The sequence below is a fragment of the Chelonoidis abingdonii genome, chromosome 4, assembly GCF_003597395.2.
Source record: "Chelonoidis abingdonii isolate Lonesome George chromosome 4, CheloAbing_2.0, whole genome shotgun sequence".
NCBI classification, from domain to species: Eukaryota; Metazoa; Chordata; order Testudines; family Testudinidae; genus Chelonoidis; species Chelonoidis abingdonii.
In genome coordinates this window covers 40,828,204-40,847,061 of record NC_133772.1, presented here as the reverse complement: position 1 = coordinate 40,847,061, position 18,858 = coordinate 40,828,204, and the positions used below count along the sequence as shown (strand labels likewise).

At 40.1% G+C, this 18,858-nt stretch overlaps 1 protein-coding gene across 1 annotated transcript in view; it reads right to left on the bottom strand.

The window, feature by feature from the left end:
* The window catches only part of LOC116829757 (mucin-5AC), a 52,099-nt gene that overhangs the window by 4,242 nt on the left and 28,999 nt on the right, over positions 1 to 18,858 (bottom strand). Inside the window, exons 31-45 of the mRNA XM_032788785.1 lie at positions 14,199 to 18,626; positions 13,772 to 13,998; positions 12,116 to 12,290; positions 11,679 to 11,929; positions 9,059 to 9,242; positions 8,437 to 8,638; positions 7,533 to 7,711; positions 6,811 to 6,880; positions 6,387 to 6,487; positions 4,739 to 4,773; positions 3,790 to 3,967; positions 1,545 to 1,649; positions 1,305 to 1,345; positions 747 to 869; positions 543 to 641 (exon numbers count right to left, since the gene is read on the bottom strand). Coding sequence (XP_032644676.1) covers positions 543 to 641; positions 747 to 869; positions 1,305 to 1,345; positions 1,545 to 1,649; positions 3,790 to 3,967; positions 4,739 to 4,773; positions 6,387 to 6,487; positions 6,811 to 6,880; positions 7,533 to 7,711; positions 8,437 to 8,638; positions 9,059 to 9,242; positions 11,679 to 11,929; positions 12,116 to 12,290; positions 13,772 to 13,998; positions 14,199 to 18,626 — 6,398 coding nt within the window. The remainder of the gene's footprint in view (positions 1 to 542; positions 642 to 746; positions 870 to 1,304; positions 1,346 to 1,544; positions 1,650 to 3,789; positions 3,968 to 4,738; positions 4,774 to 6,386; positions 6,488 to 6,810; positions 6,881 to 7,532; positions 7,712 to 8,436; positions 8,639 to 9,058; positions 9,243 to 11,678; positions 11,930 to 12,115; positions 12,291 to 13,771; positions 13,999 to 14,198; positions 18,627 to 18,858) is intronic.

Here is an 18,858-nt window from a genome sequence, read left to right as displayed (position 1 = left end):
TCAAGTTGTATTAAAGTGTATATACTTGTGAACTTGGTGCTGAAGATGTGTCTGTCTGTAATGACCTATTGTAAAGATATCAACATACTCTTCCTCTTGAGAAAATACACAGTGGGGCAAACCCTATTACCATTCAAGACAGTGTCAAGATTTCCAGTGACTTTGTTGACACCAGGATTTGTCTAGTAATATTATAAAGCTTCTAACTGCGAATGGCTACATGCAGCCAGATTCTGCCCTCTGTTACATGAAAATGGTTCCCAGTGAGAACAATGAGTACTGTGTTTTCATACCAAGGTCAAAGCCCGGCCCAGTGTTTTCATCTACATTGCTTTTAACACTGAATTCTGAAAGCTGTCATTATTATTACAATAGCTCCTAGAAGCCTCAATCAGAATGGAAGCCCCATTGTGCTGGGGACTAGCCAAGCACGGAGTGAGATGTAACATGAGAGAAGACACAGCGAGCGAGTGTGATAAACACAAGGACAGAAAGGGAAAGAAGGGGACTGGAGTTCACGAAACCTTAAAAGCAGTAGTTACCTTAAGCACATGGATTGTGTTATCCTCCATCTTCAGTACACAAGCGTCCTGTACACACTCGCCACAGCATTGTCCAGTTTTCATCTTATATTCATAGCCCTGTTTGTAAAGGAATAAAAAAGGAATTGCGCTGAGTCAAGGATGCTCGTTTCCTGTCAGGCAGGTTTTAAAATTGTGTGTGATGGGACAAAAAGCGGCACTCACCACTGGGCACCCCGTGTCACATGGAATGGGCTGGCAGTCAACAATGTTTCTCTGACTTTCTGGCTCTACTTTGGCAGAGCATGTGCACTTTTCACAGGTACCTTTTGGAATGACAGCTCCAGGCTAAACCAAGTCAAAGGAGGAGTATTAATAGTCAATAAAAATGAATTGCTTCATGTATAGATCTCACAGATCGGAAATACTGGGCTAAATTCTTTAACCACACTGGAAAATTTGACCCACTTTATTTAACCAGAGTCCCAGTGTTGGTGATATGAGTACCTTATTTTTCTTGGGGCAAATTCCTTATGCTTATGCAAAGGGTGATGGAATGGTTTTTTTGTTTTTTTTTATGAAGTAATGGACAATGTTTAACTCAGTCTTTGCGCAAAGAATATACGTTTCAGGCCCCTGCTAGGATTCTGAACCAGTTTTTGTTCTAGTACATTGTTGTGGTTACTGTAGCATCCAGGAGCCCCAGTCATGGGCCAGAACCCCATCGTGCCAGGCACTGCAAACTAAGTTTTGTGTTAGAGTAAGTAACATATATGTACATACCATGTAGAAAGTTCCATTGGTTACACAGCCTGGTATTAGCTCTGTTAGGGGAAAAAACAAAACAGTGTGATGCAAATGTAATTTTTTAAAAGAAGCAGAAATACATGAAAAGCTATCAGTTATTTTGTTGACAAGATATAACAACAGAATGTAACTGCTTTACATGGTGCTTCTCACACTGCTTTCTTCAACATCTTGACAGGTGTGGATAAATTCACAAAAGAAGAGCTTAATACTTACTACATGTGAAGATAGTACAACAATTTCCATTTAATACTTCTGGGATTAACTTGTATCCTGGTTGACAGCTGGCCACTGATTCGGGGCACTTGCTAGTGTCACATCCTATGTAATGTAAGACAGAAAACAAGGAGTTCAACATAGTTAAGTACAGAAGATTCTGTACTGTATGAACAAGAACTTCTGAAGTTTCCTCACTGGGCCATAATTAGCACCATAGCTCTGTGAGCAAGCATGAGGAGGGGATTAGAAAAACCTCTAATTCTTAAAACAAGTAGCTTAATATTCTAGCTCAGAAGAAGCAGCAGAGAATCCTGTGGCACCTGATAGACTAACAGACGTTTTGGAGCGTGAGCTTTCGTGGGTGAATACCACTTCGGTCCAGACGCAGGTAGTGGAGATTTCCAGGGGCAGGTAGTAATATATATGCTAGCAAGCAAGCTAAGAAACGAAGTTCAATCAGGGAGGATGAGGCCCTCTTCAGCAAGTAGAGTGTGGAAAAACCAGGAGGAGAAAACTGGTTCGTAATTGGCAAGCCATCACAGTCTTTGTTTAGTCCAGAGTTGATGGTGTCAAAATTTAAGATACTGAGGCTCAGCCAGTTTCTCTTGAAAGGTCTGGTTCCTGAAGTTTTTTTTGCTGCAGGATGGCCACCTTAAGGTCTCTATAGTGTGGCCAGGGAGGTGAAGTGCGCTAGCTACAGGTTTTGTTTGTATATTTGGGCCATTTCCTGATAAATCTGATTTGTGTCCATTTATCTTTTTCTGCGTAGTGACTGTCCGTTTGGCGATGTACATAGCAGAGGGGATTGCTGGCATATGATGGCAATATTACATTGGTGGACGTGCAGGTGATGAACAAGTGATGGTGTGGCTGATCTGATTAGAATCCTGTGATGGTGTCGCTGGTGTATGATATGTGGGCAGAAGTTGGCATCGAGGTTTGTTGCTGGATTGGTTCCTGAGGTAGAGTTACTATGGGATGGTGTGCAGTGCCTGGTGTAGAATAGTTTCAGGTTGGCAGGTTTGTCTGTGGGCAATGGATTGGGCCGCCACCCAAGACCTGTAAAGTGTGGGATCATGTCCAGATAGGGTGTAGATCTCTGATGATGCGTTTGGAGGGGTTTTAGCTGGGGCTGTATGGATGGCAGTGGATCCTGTTGGTTTCTTTCTTGGGTGTCCTGCAGTAGGAGGCTTCTTGGGTACACGTCTGGCCTGTTGATCTGTTTCTAATTTCTCGTGGCGGGTATGAGTTTTGAGAATGCTTGGTGGAAGATTTTGTAGGTTGTTGTCCTCTGTCTGGGGGTTAGAGCAGATGCAGACAGGGACCAACACCTACATTGAGAAGCTTGTGGAGAATTTCCAAAGAGAAACTGCTGAGCTTCAGTCCATCTGTAATTTGACAAATCAACTCTGGACTAACAAAGACTGTGAATGGCTTGCCAATTACAGAACAGTTTCTCTCCCTGTTTTCCACTCTACTTGCTAGAACAGGGCTCAACCTCCCTGATTGACTAACCTCGTTATCTCTAGCTTGCTTGCTAAGCATATATATACCTGCCACTTGGAATCTCCACTACCTGCGCTGACAAGTGGGTATCACGCTCACGCTCCAAAACGTCTGTTAGTCTATAAGGTGCCACAGGATTCTCTGCTGCTTTTACAGATCCAGACTAACACGGCTACCCCTCTGATACTTAGCTCAGAAGAGTGGATTAGTGGAAACTTCTCTCTCTAGTCAGAGACAAGTTTGAAAGGGAAAATTTATAGGGATGGAGACTCTGGTGACGTTCAGGAATTCATAAAACCTCTATTCCAGTTTGTAAAAGTTCTAGAGATTTTGTGAAATAGTTTAGAACTTTTGGTGACAGTGGGTTTTTTGGTGGGATGAGGTGATATTAGAGAGATTTTGTTGGTGGTGGTATTTACTTATTAGGGGCAGTACAGTTTGTTTTCTTCCAACAGTTAAAATAATTGGACATTTCAAATGAGTTTTTGGTAGGCATGCTTTCCCTTTGTTGGTGAAATACTTTTTTCTTTCTCTCGGAAATGAAATGTATTTTTTTTAAAAGGTGCTCCCTTCAGACATCTTGTAAGTGCTATACAAAAGGTGTGGGGATCGTGATGGGACAAGTGGGCACTATATGAAGAAAGTAAATTCCAAATTAAATTTTGAAAAGATGCCTCACAAGTTCCCCATGATATATACAGTATTTTTCACATGGAAGAGCTGAGAGGATTCTTACGGCATTCAGTCTGGCCACAGCATGGGTCTTCTCGTGTCAGCGACTGGACAGGTACAAACCCTGGGTCATCACAAGAGACTGGTGGGAGTGGTTTACATGGGCGCTTTGTACACTGCACTGTAAAAGTGTACTGGTCACAAACACAGTCCTGGCAATTGCTTTTCCACTGGTCTCCAGGCTGTAAAAAAAAAAAAAAAGTTTAGAACCGAGTCAGACTATTTGCACTAGTTAGCTTGTTCAGGGCTAAAGGTATGCACAGCTGCATCAGCATCATTCACGTTTATATAATTTCCAGACTAATCTTTATCAGGAACCTCAAACTCTGAAAATCCTTAGAAAAGGACTCCATATGTGACTGAAAGTATCTGATCATTGCCACCTTTCTTTGCATAAATCTGTTAATTCCTAGAGATTGTTTGATAGATACAAGAAATGTAATTGAAAGAGATAGGGAATACCCATGTGTGTTCTAAATGTGTAACAAAATTCTCCTATCAGGTACGTCAGATTATAAAATGGGTCTTGTAGAAATTAGAGGGAATTATAGAATTGGGACTGCAAAATTTGTTAGCTATAACTAATTTTTCCTCCATCCAGCCTTTCATTTCTAATAAACTTTGCATGCCAAATTCCAGAAAATAAAGGAAACCCATATGCTGGTCCTCTAGGACTGCTATTTGACCTTCTTGTATTTTTAAAATGTAATGGAAAGATTAGAAATGGAAGAATCCATTATCTCCAATTTAGTCACTTATAAAATAACACAGGGTTCCAGAATTCAGACACCTGCATATTTTTTCTACAATTTAAGAGGGATACACATTTTCCAAAAATAAACATTCCTCAAAATCTGTTAGAATGTTTGGCAAACCCCATGTTCATAAACCCCCAAATGTTCCTTGGGCTCACCAATCTATATTTGATAAAACATACTGATTGCAATACTCACTAATTTGGGCAGTCCATCTGGTCCTATACAGTTACCTGAAAAAAATGAAAGGATAGATATTAACATTAGTGCTACTGAGGTGATGTGGACTAAATGTCATAGGGTTGAGTCAGGGTACTGCAACCAGAAACAGCCTGCAGATCAATCCTAGAAGAAGAGGGCTGACAGATTCATTCAAACATTGATGTTATTTTCAGATAAATTCTGAAAACAACCCATCAGAAATATCTTTTTGTCAGTTTGAATGTTTCACAGGTTCATAATACACTGAGGACAGACTTTAAAATTAAAATAACCAATAAGGTGGGGGCAGGGAAGATGGTAGAACAAATGTAATGTATTAGTTTTTCACTTCAGAATACATCTGTAATTAAGATCATATAAGTGAAATGAATTCTGAGTCCAGTTATCAGTGCACATTTAGCCACACCATAAAATAACCAAACAGGCAATTATGATTATCAGTCTTTGCTGAGAAGAAGCAGGGCATTGTAAATGGAGGATTACTACAGGGCAGGGTCGAGATGCTTTGGCAGAGTGGTATATGGGAATCTTGCATGGGCCATAGCATTAGCAGGTCTGGAATTAGCCAGCATTATTAGTTACTTGCTTTCATAAGCAATATTCACCATATTCAGCATTCTTTATAAAACTATCAAGGGCCTAATCCAACACCCATCAAAATTAGTGGAAAGACTCCCATTCATTTCCGTGGACATTGGATCAAGTTCTAGACAAACAACTATGCTTATCTCTTATATAGAATTTTCCATCAGGAGATCTCAATGCGCTTCACAAAGGAGGATAACTACTATTATTCCCAGATTGCAGATGGGGAGACTAAAGAACTGGAGAGACTTGCCCAGCATCAGAGGCAGAGATGGGAATTGAACAAGTGGCCATTCTTCAACAACAAAACTTCAAAAACAAACTTCAGTGAGAAGCTGCAGAACTGGAATTAATTTGCAAACTTGACACCATCAAAGTAGGCCTGAATAAAAACTGGGAATGGCTGGGTCACCACAAGAAGTAATCTCCCATCAACTGTTAAGTATGGGAGTACTTGTGGCACCTTAGAGACTAACAAATTTACTTGAGCATAAGCTTTTGTGGGCTACAGCGTCCGATGAAGTGGGCTGTAGCCCACGAAAGTTTACGCTCAGATAAATTTATTAGTCTCTAAGGTGCCACAAGTACTCCTGTTCTTTTTGCGGATACAGACTAACACGGCTGCTACTCTGAAACCTGTTAAGTATGGGCCATCCACCCTGATGGAATTGGCATTGTTAGCACTGCAAAAAGTAATTTTTAATCTGTTGACATTCACACCTTCTTGTCAATTGTTGGTAATGGGACACATCCCCCGATTGAATCATTGACCCCTCTCTTGGTAAGGCAACTCCCATCTTTTCCTGTGCTGTATATTTATGCCTGCCTACTGTAATTTTCACTCCATACATCTGAAGAAGTAGGTCATAACCCATGAAATCTGATGTGCTAATAAATTTGTTAGTCTTTAAGGTGCTACAAGAGTCCTCATTGTTTTTGCTGAAACAGACTAACACGGCTACCTCTCTGAAACCAGTAAGCCTTCTGACTCCCAGTCCAGAGCCCTATCTACTCCTAAAGTAAAAAACATCATACTTACGACAATCAGAGACACAGACACCGCTGTTTGCATTGAAGAGAAACTTTCCTTCAGGGCAGAAACATCCTTCAGTTAGGCCAGTGCTATTGTGTTGAACAGCTCTAGAGTGGAAAGAGGCATATGTTAGAGTACACGTGTCTCACAGTTAAAGAGCCATGTGCAATCCATGCAGAAAATCACAGCATTTAGATGATGGATACATGTGAAGAGGGGAAATAATTCAGTTCTTTTAAGAAGCAATAGGAATTACAGGTTAAATTCTTTATTAATTACTAGATCTGGCTGAATAATGATACATTTTATTCATGAAAAATGCCAAAAGTCACCAAATGAATTATTCACTATAATAATAAAGGATCCTAAGTAATAAAAATCCATAAGGACACATTGAACTAAATGGTTTGCTTGTCTGTTCTTTTCATACCTTGAATCACAGGTAGCAGGATTAGGAGGCCCACATGGTTTATACACTTTGCCCACTGGACAGTTATATGCTGTATGGGAAGGGGAAAATATAACAAGGTTAAAAATCTGCGAGACTGCATTTCAGTTTGGGTTATATTTTATTGAAAGAGGTCCCATATGTGTAAGGTCCCAGGCTTTTAAATGGTCTTTCCGAACCCTCCCCCTCTCCCATATTCATTCTGGGTTTCTGTCAATAGAGCACTCAGTGAAGCAGTGAGTAACGATCATGAGCTGGGTTGAGTTGGGATGTAAGAATTTTAGTTTATCCCTTCATTTTGTATCATCATTTTCCACCAGTAACTTTCCAATCCTCTCTTCTCCTCTCTGAAATCTCATGTTACTCTCCTATAATGAGTAAGTGGGTGCTACAATGAAGCGAAGTAGTAGCGTACCCTTTCACAAAATACAGCTGGCCAGATTCTTAGTCTCAGTGATATCTGTGTAAATCCACAATAGCTTCAATTGCTTCACTGAAGCTGCACTGGATTTACATTGGTCTCAGACGAGAATCTGACCTTTACAGTATCACCTCTGTGATGCTCCATGCTGACAACCATTTGTGAATTAGGTATAGTGATATTAAATACATTGAGTAAGTGTGAGATGCAGGACCAACTTACTGAACAAGCCTCCAGTTACTATTTCATTAACCCATGTATTTGTTAATGCCGCAGTACTTACGGCATTTGCCTTTGGTCTCTCCTCTCCAGTCAACACAAACACCTCTAGTGGCACACAGAGTGGCATATATCTCCAAGCCGGAACACTGCATGGATGTATTGGTCATGTGACATGCATCAAAGACACAGCCCTTGTAAAAATCTTGTGGTGGTATCACCTTGTGGCATTCTTCAAAGACTCTTTAAACACAACAGAGAAGAAAAAAGTTTCATTTCCCACCATTGCTATACAGAATCTGTTCTTTTCAAAGAGGAACATCACTGTGTGAGCATATTGTCCTTGTCCTTTGAGATGAGTTTCTGACTGAAATGTAATGTGGGAGAAAGACTCCAGAATGGAAAGGCTGAGCAGTCTGAAACCATCATGTAGAACATTTTTTTATGTACAATGTACACACATTTTAGATTTTTTTAATGGGGAAAGGAGTCTGTCTTTCCGTCTAAGTTTTCATAAACCAAACGCATCAGGCGTCTTACAAATGTAAAGTGACGTTACTGTTTGAAAACTATAACTTGATGTGGATAGATATACCATGGAAAGCATGTGGGAGATAGATGATTTTGTGGTTAAAGCACATAACTGCAAGCTAGAAGATTTGGGTTTTATTACTTGCCAGGCCCTTGACTTGATGATATTCTCCATACCCTCTCCTCAGAGAGCTGTGGAATTATCATGGAGATCTCCTTGGTGTAAACAGAGGACTTCTATTGCGTTTGCCCCGCTCTGCAGGTGTCACACAACTGTTTGGCCTTCAGATACGTGCATAAAACCACCCTAGATTTGGCCCTGTATTTTTTGATAAGGGCTTGATGGGGATATAGTTCTTATCTCCATCATTTTATAAGATTTTTGGATACTTTTGCTTAGTTAAGGAAGAGTAAATTAATTCATTTTGATATCTTACTCGCTCAAAATTATCTTGCAAAGAGCAGTCGGGGGACAGCTGGGAGCTGGAGTGGGGATGCTGGGTCCTGGTGTTGGTGTTCCTACACAGTATTGCTTCTTGCCATCATCAACCTTCCAATGGGGAGCCATTTGGGTACAAGAAGGAATAATTTTACCACTTGGCAAGCGGCAGTCATCTGTTTTGGTGTTCGTGCATGTACCTGGAAGACCAAACATAACCAAATCAGAAGGGTGTGAGCCACTGACAAAGTGCGTAACACATTATGTTAACATCAAATTCAAAACTGGTAAGCACAGTGAGTGGATCAAACTCCTTCTAAGTTTAGATTGCTTGATACTCAAAGTGCATCATTTCCTTTGAGTTTACTTAATAATTGCTTATGTAAGATTAAAATTATAAGACAAAAATCAGGTCATTGAAATATTAAGCATCTGAACCTATTCGTTAGAAGCAGGTTGAAGTAATATAAAAAACTAGCAATGAATGAGACCCAAATTCTCCCTAAATCCATTTACTTTACTTCGAGGGATTTCAGTCTATGGTAAGCTTGAATAACTATCTGGCTCAGGGAATAAACACAGAGAGAGTGAGAGGAAGAGGATTAATGCATCTATCTTACCACACTGTCCTTCAGTGTTATTGCCAAATTTGCTGAATGGGAGTTTCACTGAGAAGATCAACCCGCTGAAGGTGATGGTTGCTCCAATCTCAGGTATTTCAACAACCATGTTGATGCCAAGCGTGTAAATAGAAATGCCATCTTTCTGGAAGCCTGGGTTGACAACTGTTTTATTGAAGATAATCTGCATATGGGATTAAAAATGATGTCATTGCAGGAGTCACTTTTGTTAGACACATATTTTAAAATATTTGTTTACTGATCTTTATAATCATGTCATTTCATGATGATATAGCCCATGTTCCTCATATCCCAGACTAAGTTTTTATAATAATAACTTGTATTGTTTTTTTCCTTTCTGTGCTGCTTTACAGTCCCCGAGTGACTTAGTTGTGGGACTAATTATCAGAGTGGTCCTGATATGAATTGGTCATATTCCATCCAGGCAGGCTCTATGCTAATACACATTATTTAAAGGCCAAATATAATGAGCAAAAATATTATTTGTGTCTTTTTGTAGGCATTTTTCCTTACAGAAAATGACTAGGTTGTAATTTTGTAGGCTACAGCAAGATTCACGCCATTATTCTGTTATAATTCCGTCAGCATTGTACAGTCACAATGGACCAAACCATGAGGGGTGTCTAGCACAGGGAGAACCCCTGGAACTCATACTGAAATACACATTTCACACATCATTTTTATATGATGACTTGTTTCCTCTTTAAATTAAGCTGTTACTCACATCTGCCACATACAAATTCCAGGTGCTAACAAAAATGTGGACCTTTGGTTGGTGATATTGCTCTTCAGGAATTCTTTCTATGTTAGAAACTCAACTCCTTTCTCATTTGATTGGGATGGAGGAGGGAGAGTTGCAGATCCCTCAAGTACCATTCTCTTTTGACTGGGAATCACTGGGCTACATTTTACAATATGCCCTATCCCAGTGGTTCTCAATCAGGGGTATGGGTACTCCTGGGTGTACTCAGAGATCTTCCAGTGGGTACATCAACTCATCTATATATTTGCTTAGTTTTACAAGAGGCTACATAAAAAGCACTAGCAAAGTTAGTACAAACTAAAATTTTGTAGGCAATGATTTGTTTATACTGCTCTGTATACAATACATTGAAATGTAAATACTATATTTATATTCCAATAGATTTATTTTATATTCTATGGTGAAAATGAGGAAGTATTTTTATGTCTGATTTTGTAAGTTTTTAAGTGAGGTGAAACTTGAGGGTACAGAAGACAAACCAGACTCTTGAAAGGGGTACAGTCATCTGGAAAGGTTGAGAAACATTGCCCTATCCTATCCCTGACAGTGGCTTATGAGTGCTTGGCACAGCTCTGTGTGTGTGTGTGTGTGTGTGTGTGCCATCTGAATGCTGGGTCAGTCCCCAAAATGAAATAGGGTAGCATGAGGCCACTTCTAATTTTCACCAACTGCCAACAGCAATTTAGGATTACTGAGTAAATGAATGCTCCAGTTCATCCCCTTCTCTTCAATTACATCTTCTGTGCCAGCAAATAGGAATGGAGTGGAGAAGGAGCTATTAGGGGGACTTTATGCCAGTCAAAGATCTCCATACTCAGGGGGAGATCTCCATTCGGCCGACTAACATGAAGTGAGTGCTGGTTTGCACCATCAGAGGAGAATTGGTCTTCTGCTGTATATCTGTGCTCCTTTGTATTGATTTTTTGCACATAATATATGAGTTTGCATCAGACAGAAGTCCCCCAGGAGCAATGCATTTCCACACCAGCCCTTACAAAAGACTGTGTCTTAATTGGATCCAAAACCAGAATATCTTGCTTCATTCACCTGCCTCAGTAACATATTCCATGGGTTTGCGTCTCGTGCTAGAACTCATAATCTAATCTTACATAGGAATATAAGAATGACCCTACTGGGTCAGACCAAAGGTCCATATAGCCCAGTATCCTGTCTTCTGACAGTGGCCAGTGCCAGGTGCCCCAGAGGGAATCAACAGAACAACTAATCTTCAAGTGATCCATCCCCTGTCGCTCATTCCTAGTTTCTGGCAAACAGAGGCTAGGGACACCATTCCTAGCCATCCTGGCTAATAGTCATTTATGGTCTTGTACTCCATGAATTTATCTAGTTCTTTTCTTAACCCTGTTATGGTCTTAGCCTTCACAACATCCTCTGGCAAGGAGTTCCACAGGTTGACCGTGCATTGTGTGAAGAAATACTTCCTTTTATTTGTTTTAAACCTGCTCCCTATTAATTTCATTTGATGACTTTACTCTTATGCTTTAGAATACCACATGTTCCCTAGTTTTTGAACTTCTTCACTCGTGGGAATTTAACTCTGACAAATGCATCCACCTCTTTCATAATTTTCTATTTTTCCAGTAAGGATAGCTCTAGCTCCCTAAACCTTCTATTTTATGTTTGCTTCTTGAGAATTGGCATAATATTTTTTATCCTATGATGCCTTCTGCCTAAGCATTTCTGTGCTATAATGAACACAAATGCCTTCAATATTTCACATGAGGTTCAGACAAATGTCTGTACACCTTATTTCTGTTTTGCTGAAATAGGAAACTAATAGAAACAATGCAAAAACTTTAAAGAATTATATTTTACCTTATTAGCCATCACTCCATTATAGAGTTCACGTGTCAGCACTACCACTGTGTACTTGTAGTAAACAATAATGGACTGAGGACAGGAAAGTCCATCTTCCGCATTGCAGAAGTAATTGTCAATGTCAACACGGAAGTTGTCATATTTAGGGGTAATCTGCTTCACCAGGGTATATGTGCAGTTGTCAAGGAATGTGTAATAGATTCCATCAAATGTAATGTAGTGAGGGTCACCCCAGCCGCTACAAACACCTGGTAAAGAGGAAAAATGTAGATGCTAAGACTAAAATAAGTTTACAAGAAAAAAATTAGAAAATTAAGCCAGTAACACAACCTTCTAGATAGCCCTGGAACCATGAAAAACAAATCCCCATATATTCTATTTAAGTATTTTGTGTATTTTCAGCGATGTTCTTCCTTAATTTAGTTGTCACTTACATTCACATTCATAGTGGTAACAGCAGCCATCCTCACTGAAGACCTTTACTGGTGGGTATCCGTTGGCGCAGGTAATATTCTTGACAGGTGGGCATTTCACTTTCTGTATAACAACTTTGTTATTGCCCTCGCAAGTTGCAGTGGTACAGTTGGATATCTTCCATGTTTCACCTGTCTGTTTTAAAAAAAAAAAGTGGTGTCACAAGATCTTACAATTAGGTTTGAACTTTATACAGATTTTTAGTTCCAAAATGTTATGATGCTTACAGTGTTTGGGGGGTATGTTTCTTATGATATATTTCTTCTCTCATGTTTGAATCCATGTTTTGGAAATGTTGGTGACAGTTATTGTGCAGTACATTTTACACTATAAATAGATAAGCAGTAGTGGCACCGTTTTTGCTGAAACCTTCTAAAACAATTCAACCCAAAGCAGCTAATCAAAGAAAATGTTGAAACTTATAAAAAAACTGAAAACAGACAGTTATAATGGAAAGGGTTATGCAGCCTTGTCTACAGGCATTTGTTTTGCTCTGCCTTATGATAATATTCCTACTACTTTTGTGTCTATGGCAAAAGAAAACCTTAAGATTAAACCCTGGCAGTATGGTGCTCTGTGCCAATGTACCATTTGGTGTTCCAAAGCATAGTCAGGTTTCTTGGACACACAGTACCACGGGAATACTGAGGACAGCAGGGGAAGCTCTGTAGCTTCGCTGAGTGCCCTAAATCTGGACTGTGGCAAAGGGAGAGGAGTTCGTGACCCTACACATTTCCTCACAGAATTCTTGTAGATGACATCAGTGCACCACTGCATGCACAGAACTTCCATTATTTTTCATATGTGAGTCTCTGTTGAGACTCAGCCAGAGTAAACTTAAATGAGCAACAAAGCCTGGAGATCTCCACTGCATTATACATCAGAAATGGAGTTGTCAGTCAGGAGATAAGCAACTCATGTTAGCATAAGAGATCTCTCCCCAGCGATGATCAGAGTAGGGAGGAAGTGACATCCTCCCTGAAACTCCCACCTATACCAAGGCTATAGAGGTAATTTTTGAAGGTGTCTTTTAACCCAGAGGAATCATATTGCCCCTTTGCCCTTGGAATGTATATGATACCACTGCCCAAAGGCCATCATGAGAGTGAGAGCTTGGGTTATGCAAAGGGATGTTGGTCAAGGCACAAGGGAGATTACCACACCATAAGCATCTCTGTGGGTTACAATGTAGAGTAGGCCCAAAGACACAGAGTTTTCCACACTATCTTTAGCATACTCAAGATTTCTCAGTCCAGTGTAGAGCTATCATACCCAGGAGTAAGAGGCATCCCCATCTCTTACTCCAGTGTACAGAAGGGGCAAGATTGGCCATTACAGAATGGAGAGAATAAATAGCTATCCACTTCATTTGCAATAAAAATATTTTGGAAGATTAATTCTCTTCGAAATTTGCAGATATCAGGTTGCACAAGTTAACTGGTAATATTCAGACTAGCATACAAGAGTTTTATACCAATTTTGCACATTCTGTACCACAAGAATCGTTTAAAAAAATATGCCGTCTTTCAGTTTTGAATAATTTATAATGTCCTTTCCTGCAAGTCCCATTAATATTAAAGGTATTTTCAAGGCTGTACAAGATAAGAGATCGATACCTTTCTGGGAGGTTTAGCATCAGGACACTCAATTTTAGTGGTTGAACTAACTGTTGCAGTGGGAGTCATAGTTGGTATAGATGTTGACGTTGTAGGTGTAGGTGTAGTTGTTGTTGCTGGAGTTGTTGATTTACATTGTCCCTTAAATCGCTCCACTGAACAATTTTTACTACAAATGGCATAAAAATTACATCCATCCTTGTCTGTTTCATTGTAAATCATTTCACCTATAAAAAACAACCATTAGAATACACAAAATACAAAATAAAAAGAGAAAACATAAAATAATCATTGAAAAATCTGCACTAGTTCAATTTGACTATGTCAAATTTTAATATAATTCCAATCTGTACTGTAGTTAAAATATCTGCTAAAAATGACATAAAATCTGTTTTAAATATATTCTAATGGATTGTTAAAGACTTACCAGGTGCAAAAACATTGTCCTGAATGTGGCAAAAGCAGTGAGTAGTTGTCATGGTTACTTCTGTTGTTCCTGTTTGTGTACGTGCAGTAATTGGAGTGGTTACTCGTGTGGGCGTTGTTGGCAAAAGTGAAGTTGTTTCAGGACAATTTATGTTTTCTTGACAGCACAAAACACGTATCTGATAGTTGAAACACATTTTAAATTTACCGATTTGATCCTCATTTTTGCACACTAGCCCCAAATTGACATCGCACTGCACAATTTGACCAACCTCATCGATGCTTATGTCTGGGTGGTTTTCTGCCCTACACTCAATATTTGCAGGCTTTGCGCAGATTATCTCTCCTGCTGCCCTTATGTTGTTATAGGTTTCCATGTCTCCTTCTTTAGGTCCAGAAGAGGGAAAATCAACATCAAACCATTTGGACCATGTGCATGTTGGTTGACACTTTGTAGTTGAGGAAGTGGTTGTTCTTGGAGTTGTGGGTATGGGCGATGTTGTGGGGATTTCTGTGGTAGGTAGAGTGGTGCTACCTGTAGTGGTTGTGCTTTGGGTTGCTTCACTAGTCGTGGCTTCTACGGATGTGGTAGTTGGCAGTGTTGTGGAGATCGTTGACGTTGTGGTGATTTCTTTGGTAGGCAGAGAGGTGGTGCCCGTTGTGCTTCTGGTTGTTGTTTTAGGTGTAGTGATTGGAGTTGTTTCAGCAGTGGTAGTTCCTGGTGGTTTAGTAGAAGTTGTGACTTCAGTGGTGGTTTTTGTGACTGTAGTTGGTGGCGTACGTATAGTTGTGGTTGCAATACTACTGGTTGGGGTTGGGCAGTTAAGGTTTTCTTGACAGCACAAAACACGTATCTGATAGTTGAAACACATTTTAAATTTACCGATTTGATCCTCATTTTTGCACACTAGCCCCAAATTGACATCGCACTGCACAATTTGACCAACCTCATCGATGCTTATGTCTGGGTGGTTTTCTGCCCTACACTCAATATTTGCAGGCTTTGCGCAGATTATCTCTCCTGCTGCCCTTATGTTGTTATAGGTTTCCATGTCTCCTTCTTTAGGTCCAGAAGAGGGAAAATCAACATCAAACCATTTGGACCATGTGCATGTTGGTTGACACTTTGTAGTTGAGGAAGTGGTTGTTCTTGGAGTTGTGGGTATGGGCGATGTTGTGGGGATTTCTGTGGTAGGTAGAGTGGTGCTACCTGTAGTGGTTGTGCTTTGGGTTGCTTCACTAGTCGTGGCTTCTACGGATGTGGTAGTTGGCAGTGTTGTGGAGATCGTTGACGTTGTGGTGATTTCTTTGGTAGGCAGAGAGGTGGTGCCCGTTGTGCTTCTGGTTGTTGTTTTAGGTGTAGTGATTGGAGTTGTTTCAGCAGTGGTAGTTCCTGGTGGTTTAGTAGAAGTTGTGACTTCAGTGGTGGTTTTTGTGACTGTAGTTGGTGGCGTACGTATAGTTGTGGTTGCAATACTACTGGTTGGGGTTGGGCAGTTAAGGTTTTCTTGACAGCACAAAACACGTATCTGATAGTTGAAACACATTTTAAATTTACCGATTTGATCCTCATTTTTGCACACTAGCCCCAAATTGACATCGCACTGCACAATTTGACCAACCTCATCGATGCTTATGTCTGGGTGGTTTTCTGCCCTACACTCAATATTTGCAGGCTTTGCGCAGATTATCTCTCCTGCTGCCCTTATGTTGTTATAGGTTTCCATGTCTCCTTCTTTAGGTCCAGAAGAGGGAAAATCAACATCAAACCATTTGGACCATGTGCATGTTGGTTGACACTTTGTAGTTGAGGAAGTGGTTGTTCTTGGAGTTGTGGGTATGGGCGATGTTGTGGGGATTTCTGTGGTAGGTAGAGTGGTGCTACCTGTAGTGACTGTGCTTTGGGTTGCTTCACTAGTTGTGGTTTCTACAATTGTGGTATTTGGCAGTGTTGTGGAGATTGTTGATGTTGTTGTGACTGGAGTTCTTTCTGGTGTTGTTTTACTCACCAATGTGGTTTCTTTAGTTGTACTTGATGTTCCTTTAGTCGTTTCTTTTTGTATAGGTTCGGTTCGAGGTGTATTAGTTGTCTTTATATGGGTAATAATTTTTTTTGTGGTTGCTGTTGTCCTGGTTGTTACTGTCGTTGTTGTGGCTGGGGTGGTTGTTACTGCCGTTTTAGTGGCTGGGGTGGTTGTTACTGTCGTTGTTGTGGCTGGGGTGGTTTTTACTATTGGTGTAGTAGCTGAGGTGGTTCTTTCTATTGGAGTAGTAGTTGGGGTGGTTGTTCCTATTGGGGTAATGGCTGGGGTAGTTGTTACAATTGGGGTAGTTGCTGGGGTGGTTGTTACTGTTGTTGTAGTGGCTGGGGTAGTTGTTACAATTGGGGTAGTGGCTGGGGTGGTTGTTACTGTTGTTGTAGTGGCTGGGGTGGTTGGTGGGCATGATACAATTACATTTTGGCAACATTCAATTTTGATCTGGTAATTATAGCAGATTGGTGGAAGTTGATCTTTGTTGTAACATATCAGCCCTTCTGTTTTACTGCATATTACTTTTTGCTCCAACTCATTCAATGGTGTGTTAGGGAATCTTTCTGCTCTGCATTCCACAGCCTTTGGAGCTTTGCATACTTTGTATCCTTTGGCTCTTATATTCTTAAATGTATCAAAATCTCCATCATTGATAGCAGACCCTGGGTAACTTATGTCATACCATTGTGACCATTCACATAGTTCTTTAATACAACCAGCAGTTGTTAGAGGAACAGTTGTCACAGCTGTTGTAGTTTCTGAGATTGTGGTTATTGCTGGAGTAGTTGTTACTGTTATTGATGATGTAGGTTTTGTTGTTGAAATAGGTGTAGCAGTTGCAGCAGTGGTGGTTTCAGTGGTTGTTAGTGTAGTGGTTTTATTTACTATTGTGGTAAACTCAGTGGTGGTGGTTTGAGTATTGGTTGGTGAAGTAGTTGTAGTAGTAAAAGTGTCCAGAATTGGTGTTGCGGTTATGGGAGTAGTGGTTGGTATTGTAGTAGTAGTTTGACGAGTTGTCATGGTCATAGTACCTGTGGTGGTTGTAGTTTGTGTGGTTGTGGCAGTGAAAGGTGTAGTTGTGACTGCTGTAGTTTCTATGCTGGTGGTGGTTGAAGGTGTAGTTCTTATGGTTGAAGTTGTAGTTTCTGTAGTTGTAGGAGTCTGGGTGGAAGTTACTGTTGAAACAATGGATGTGCCTGGAGTAGTTATAGTTTCTGTGGTTGTGGTAGTGAAAGGTGTAGTTGTGGTTGTTGTAGTTTCGATAGGGGTGGTTGTTAAAGGAGTAGTTGTTTTAACTTCTTTGGTTGTGGTTTCTGTTGTGGTGGTGGTTGAAGGTGTAGTTCTTATGGTTGAAGTTGTAGTTTCTGTAGTTGTAGGAGTCTGGGTGGAAGGTTCTGTTGAAACAATAGTTGTGCCTGCAGTTGTTGTTGTTTCTGTAGTAGTGGATCTGGATGGGCAATGACTAAAATCATCACAGCACAATACTTTTATTTGATAGTTATAACACATTTGGAGCACTCCTTCCTGATCTTCATTCCTGCAGACAAGTCCAAAGGATACATTGCACTGGACAATTTGGTCAATGTTATCAATTGATTTTTCTGGGAACTTCTCGGCTCGACATTGTATATTTTCAGGTTTGCTGCAGATCATTTTTCCTGCTGCTCTAATATCATCATATGTTTCAGAATCTCCTTTATTGTCCAGGCTGGGCAAATGGACATCATACCATTCAGACCAGTTGCATTTTGGTTTACAAGGTGTTACGGATGTGATTTCTCCTGTAGTATATACAGTTTCTGTTGAAGGGCTAGCAGTTGTTTCAGGGATTGTTGTTGATGGAGCTGTGGTTCTAAGAGTTGAAGTTGACACACTCATTGTTTCTGTGACTGGAGTTGTTGAAGGAGTTTTGGAGGTCATGGTACTTGTTGAAAGAGTAGTTGTTTTAGGTTCTGTGGTAGTAGGTAGTGCTGTAGTTGTTGAAGATATACTGGTTACAGTAGTTTCTGAAGTGGTCGTTTTTGTGATGGGTGTTGTAGTCTCCGCAGGTGTTGTGGTAGCAGGAGTTGTATATTCACATGGTACAAAGCTACAGCATAATATTTTTATCTGGAAGTTGTCGCAGATCATTTGATGCTGATCCTTATTATAACATATTAGTCCCATTGTTGTACTACATTCTACTTTTTGCTCTAGTTCACTTAATGGTGTGTTAGGGAACTTCTCAGATCTGCATTCAACAGCCTTTGGAGCTTTGCAAACTTTGTAACCTTTGGCTCTTAAATTATCAAATGTGTCGAAATCTCCATCGTTGATCCCAGACCCTGGATAGCTCACATCATACCATTGTGACCACTGGCATACTTCACGAACACAGACTGATGTAGTTGGTGTCACTGTGGTTAAAAACCAAAAAGAATGAAAATTTAGTATGAAACCTTCAATTTTAAATGAAGAATACTAAGAAATTCAAGCAAATATTCTCTTTTCTATTATACCAAATAGACTGGGTGTGATGTGAGCTATCAGCTGTAGGAAGAGGGGCTTGTCTAGGCACTTGACAAAGGGCATGAGCTAGTATACTGAGCTCAAAAATATATCCATTTATTAGGCTAGTTAAATTATAAT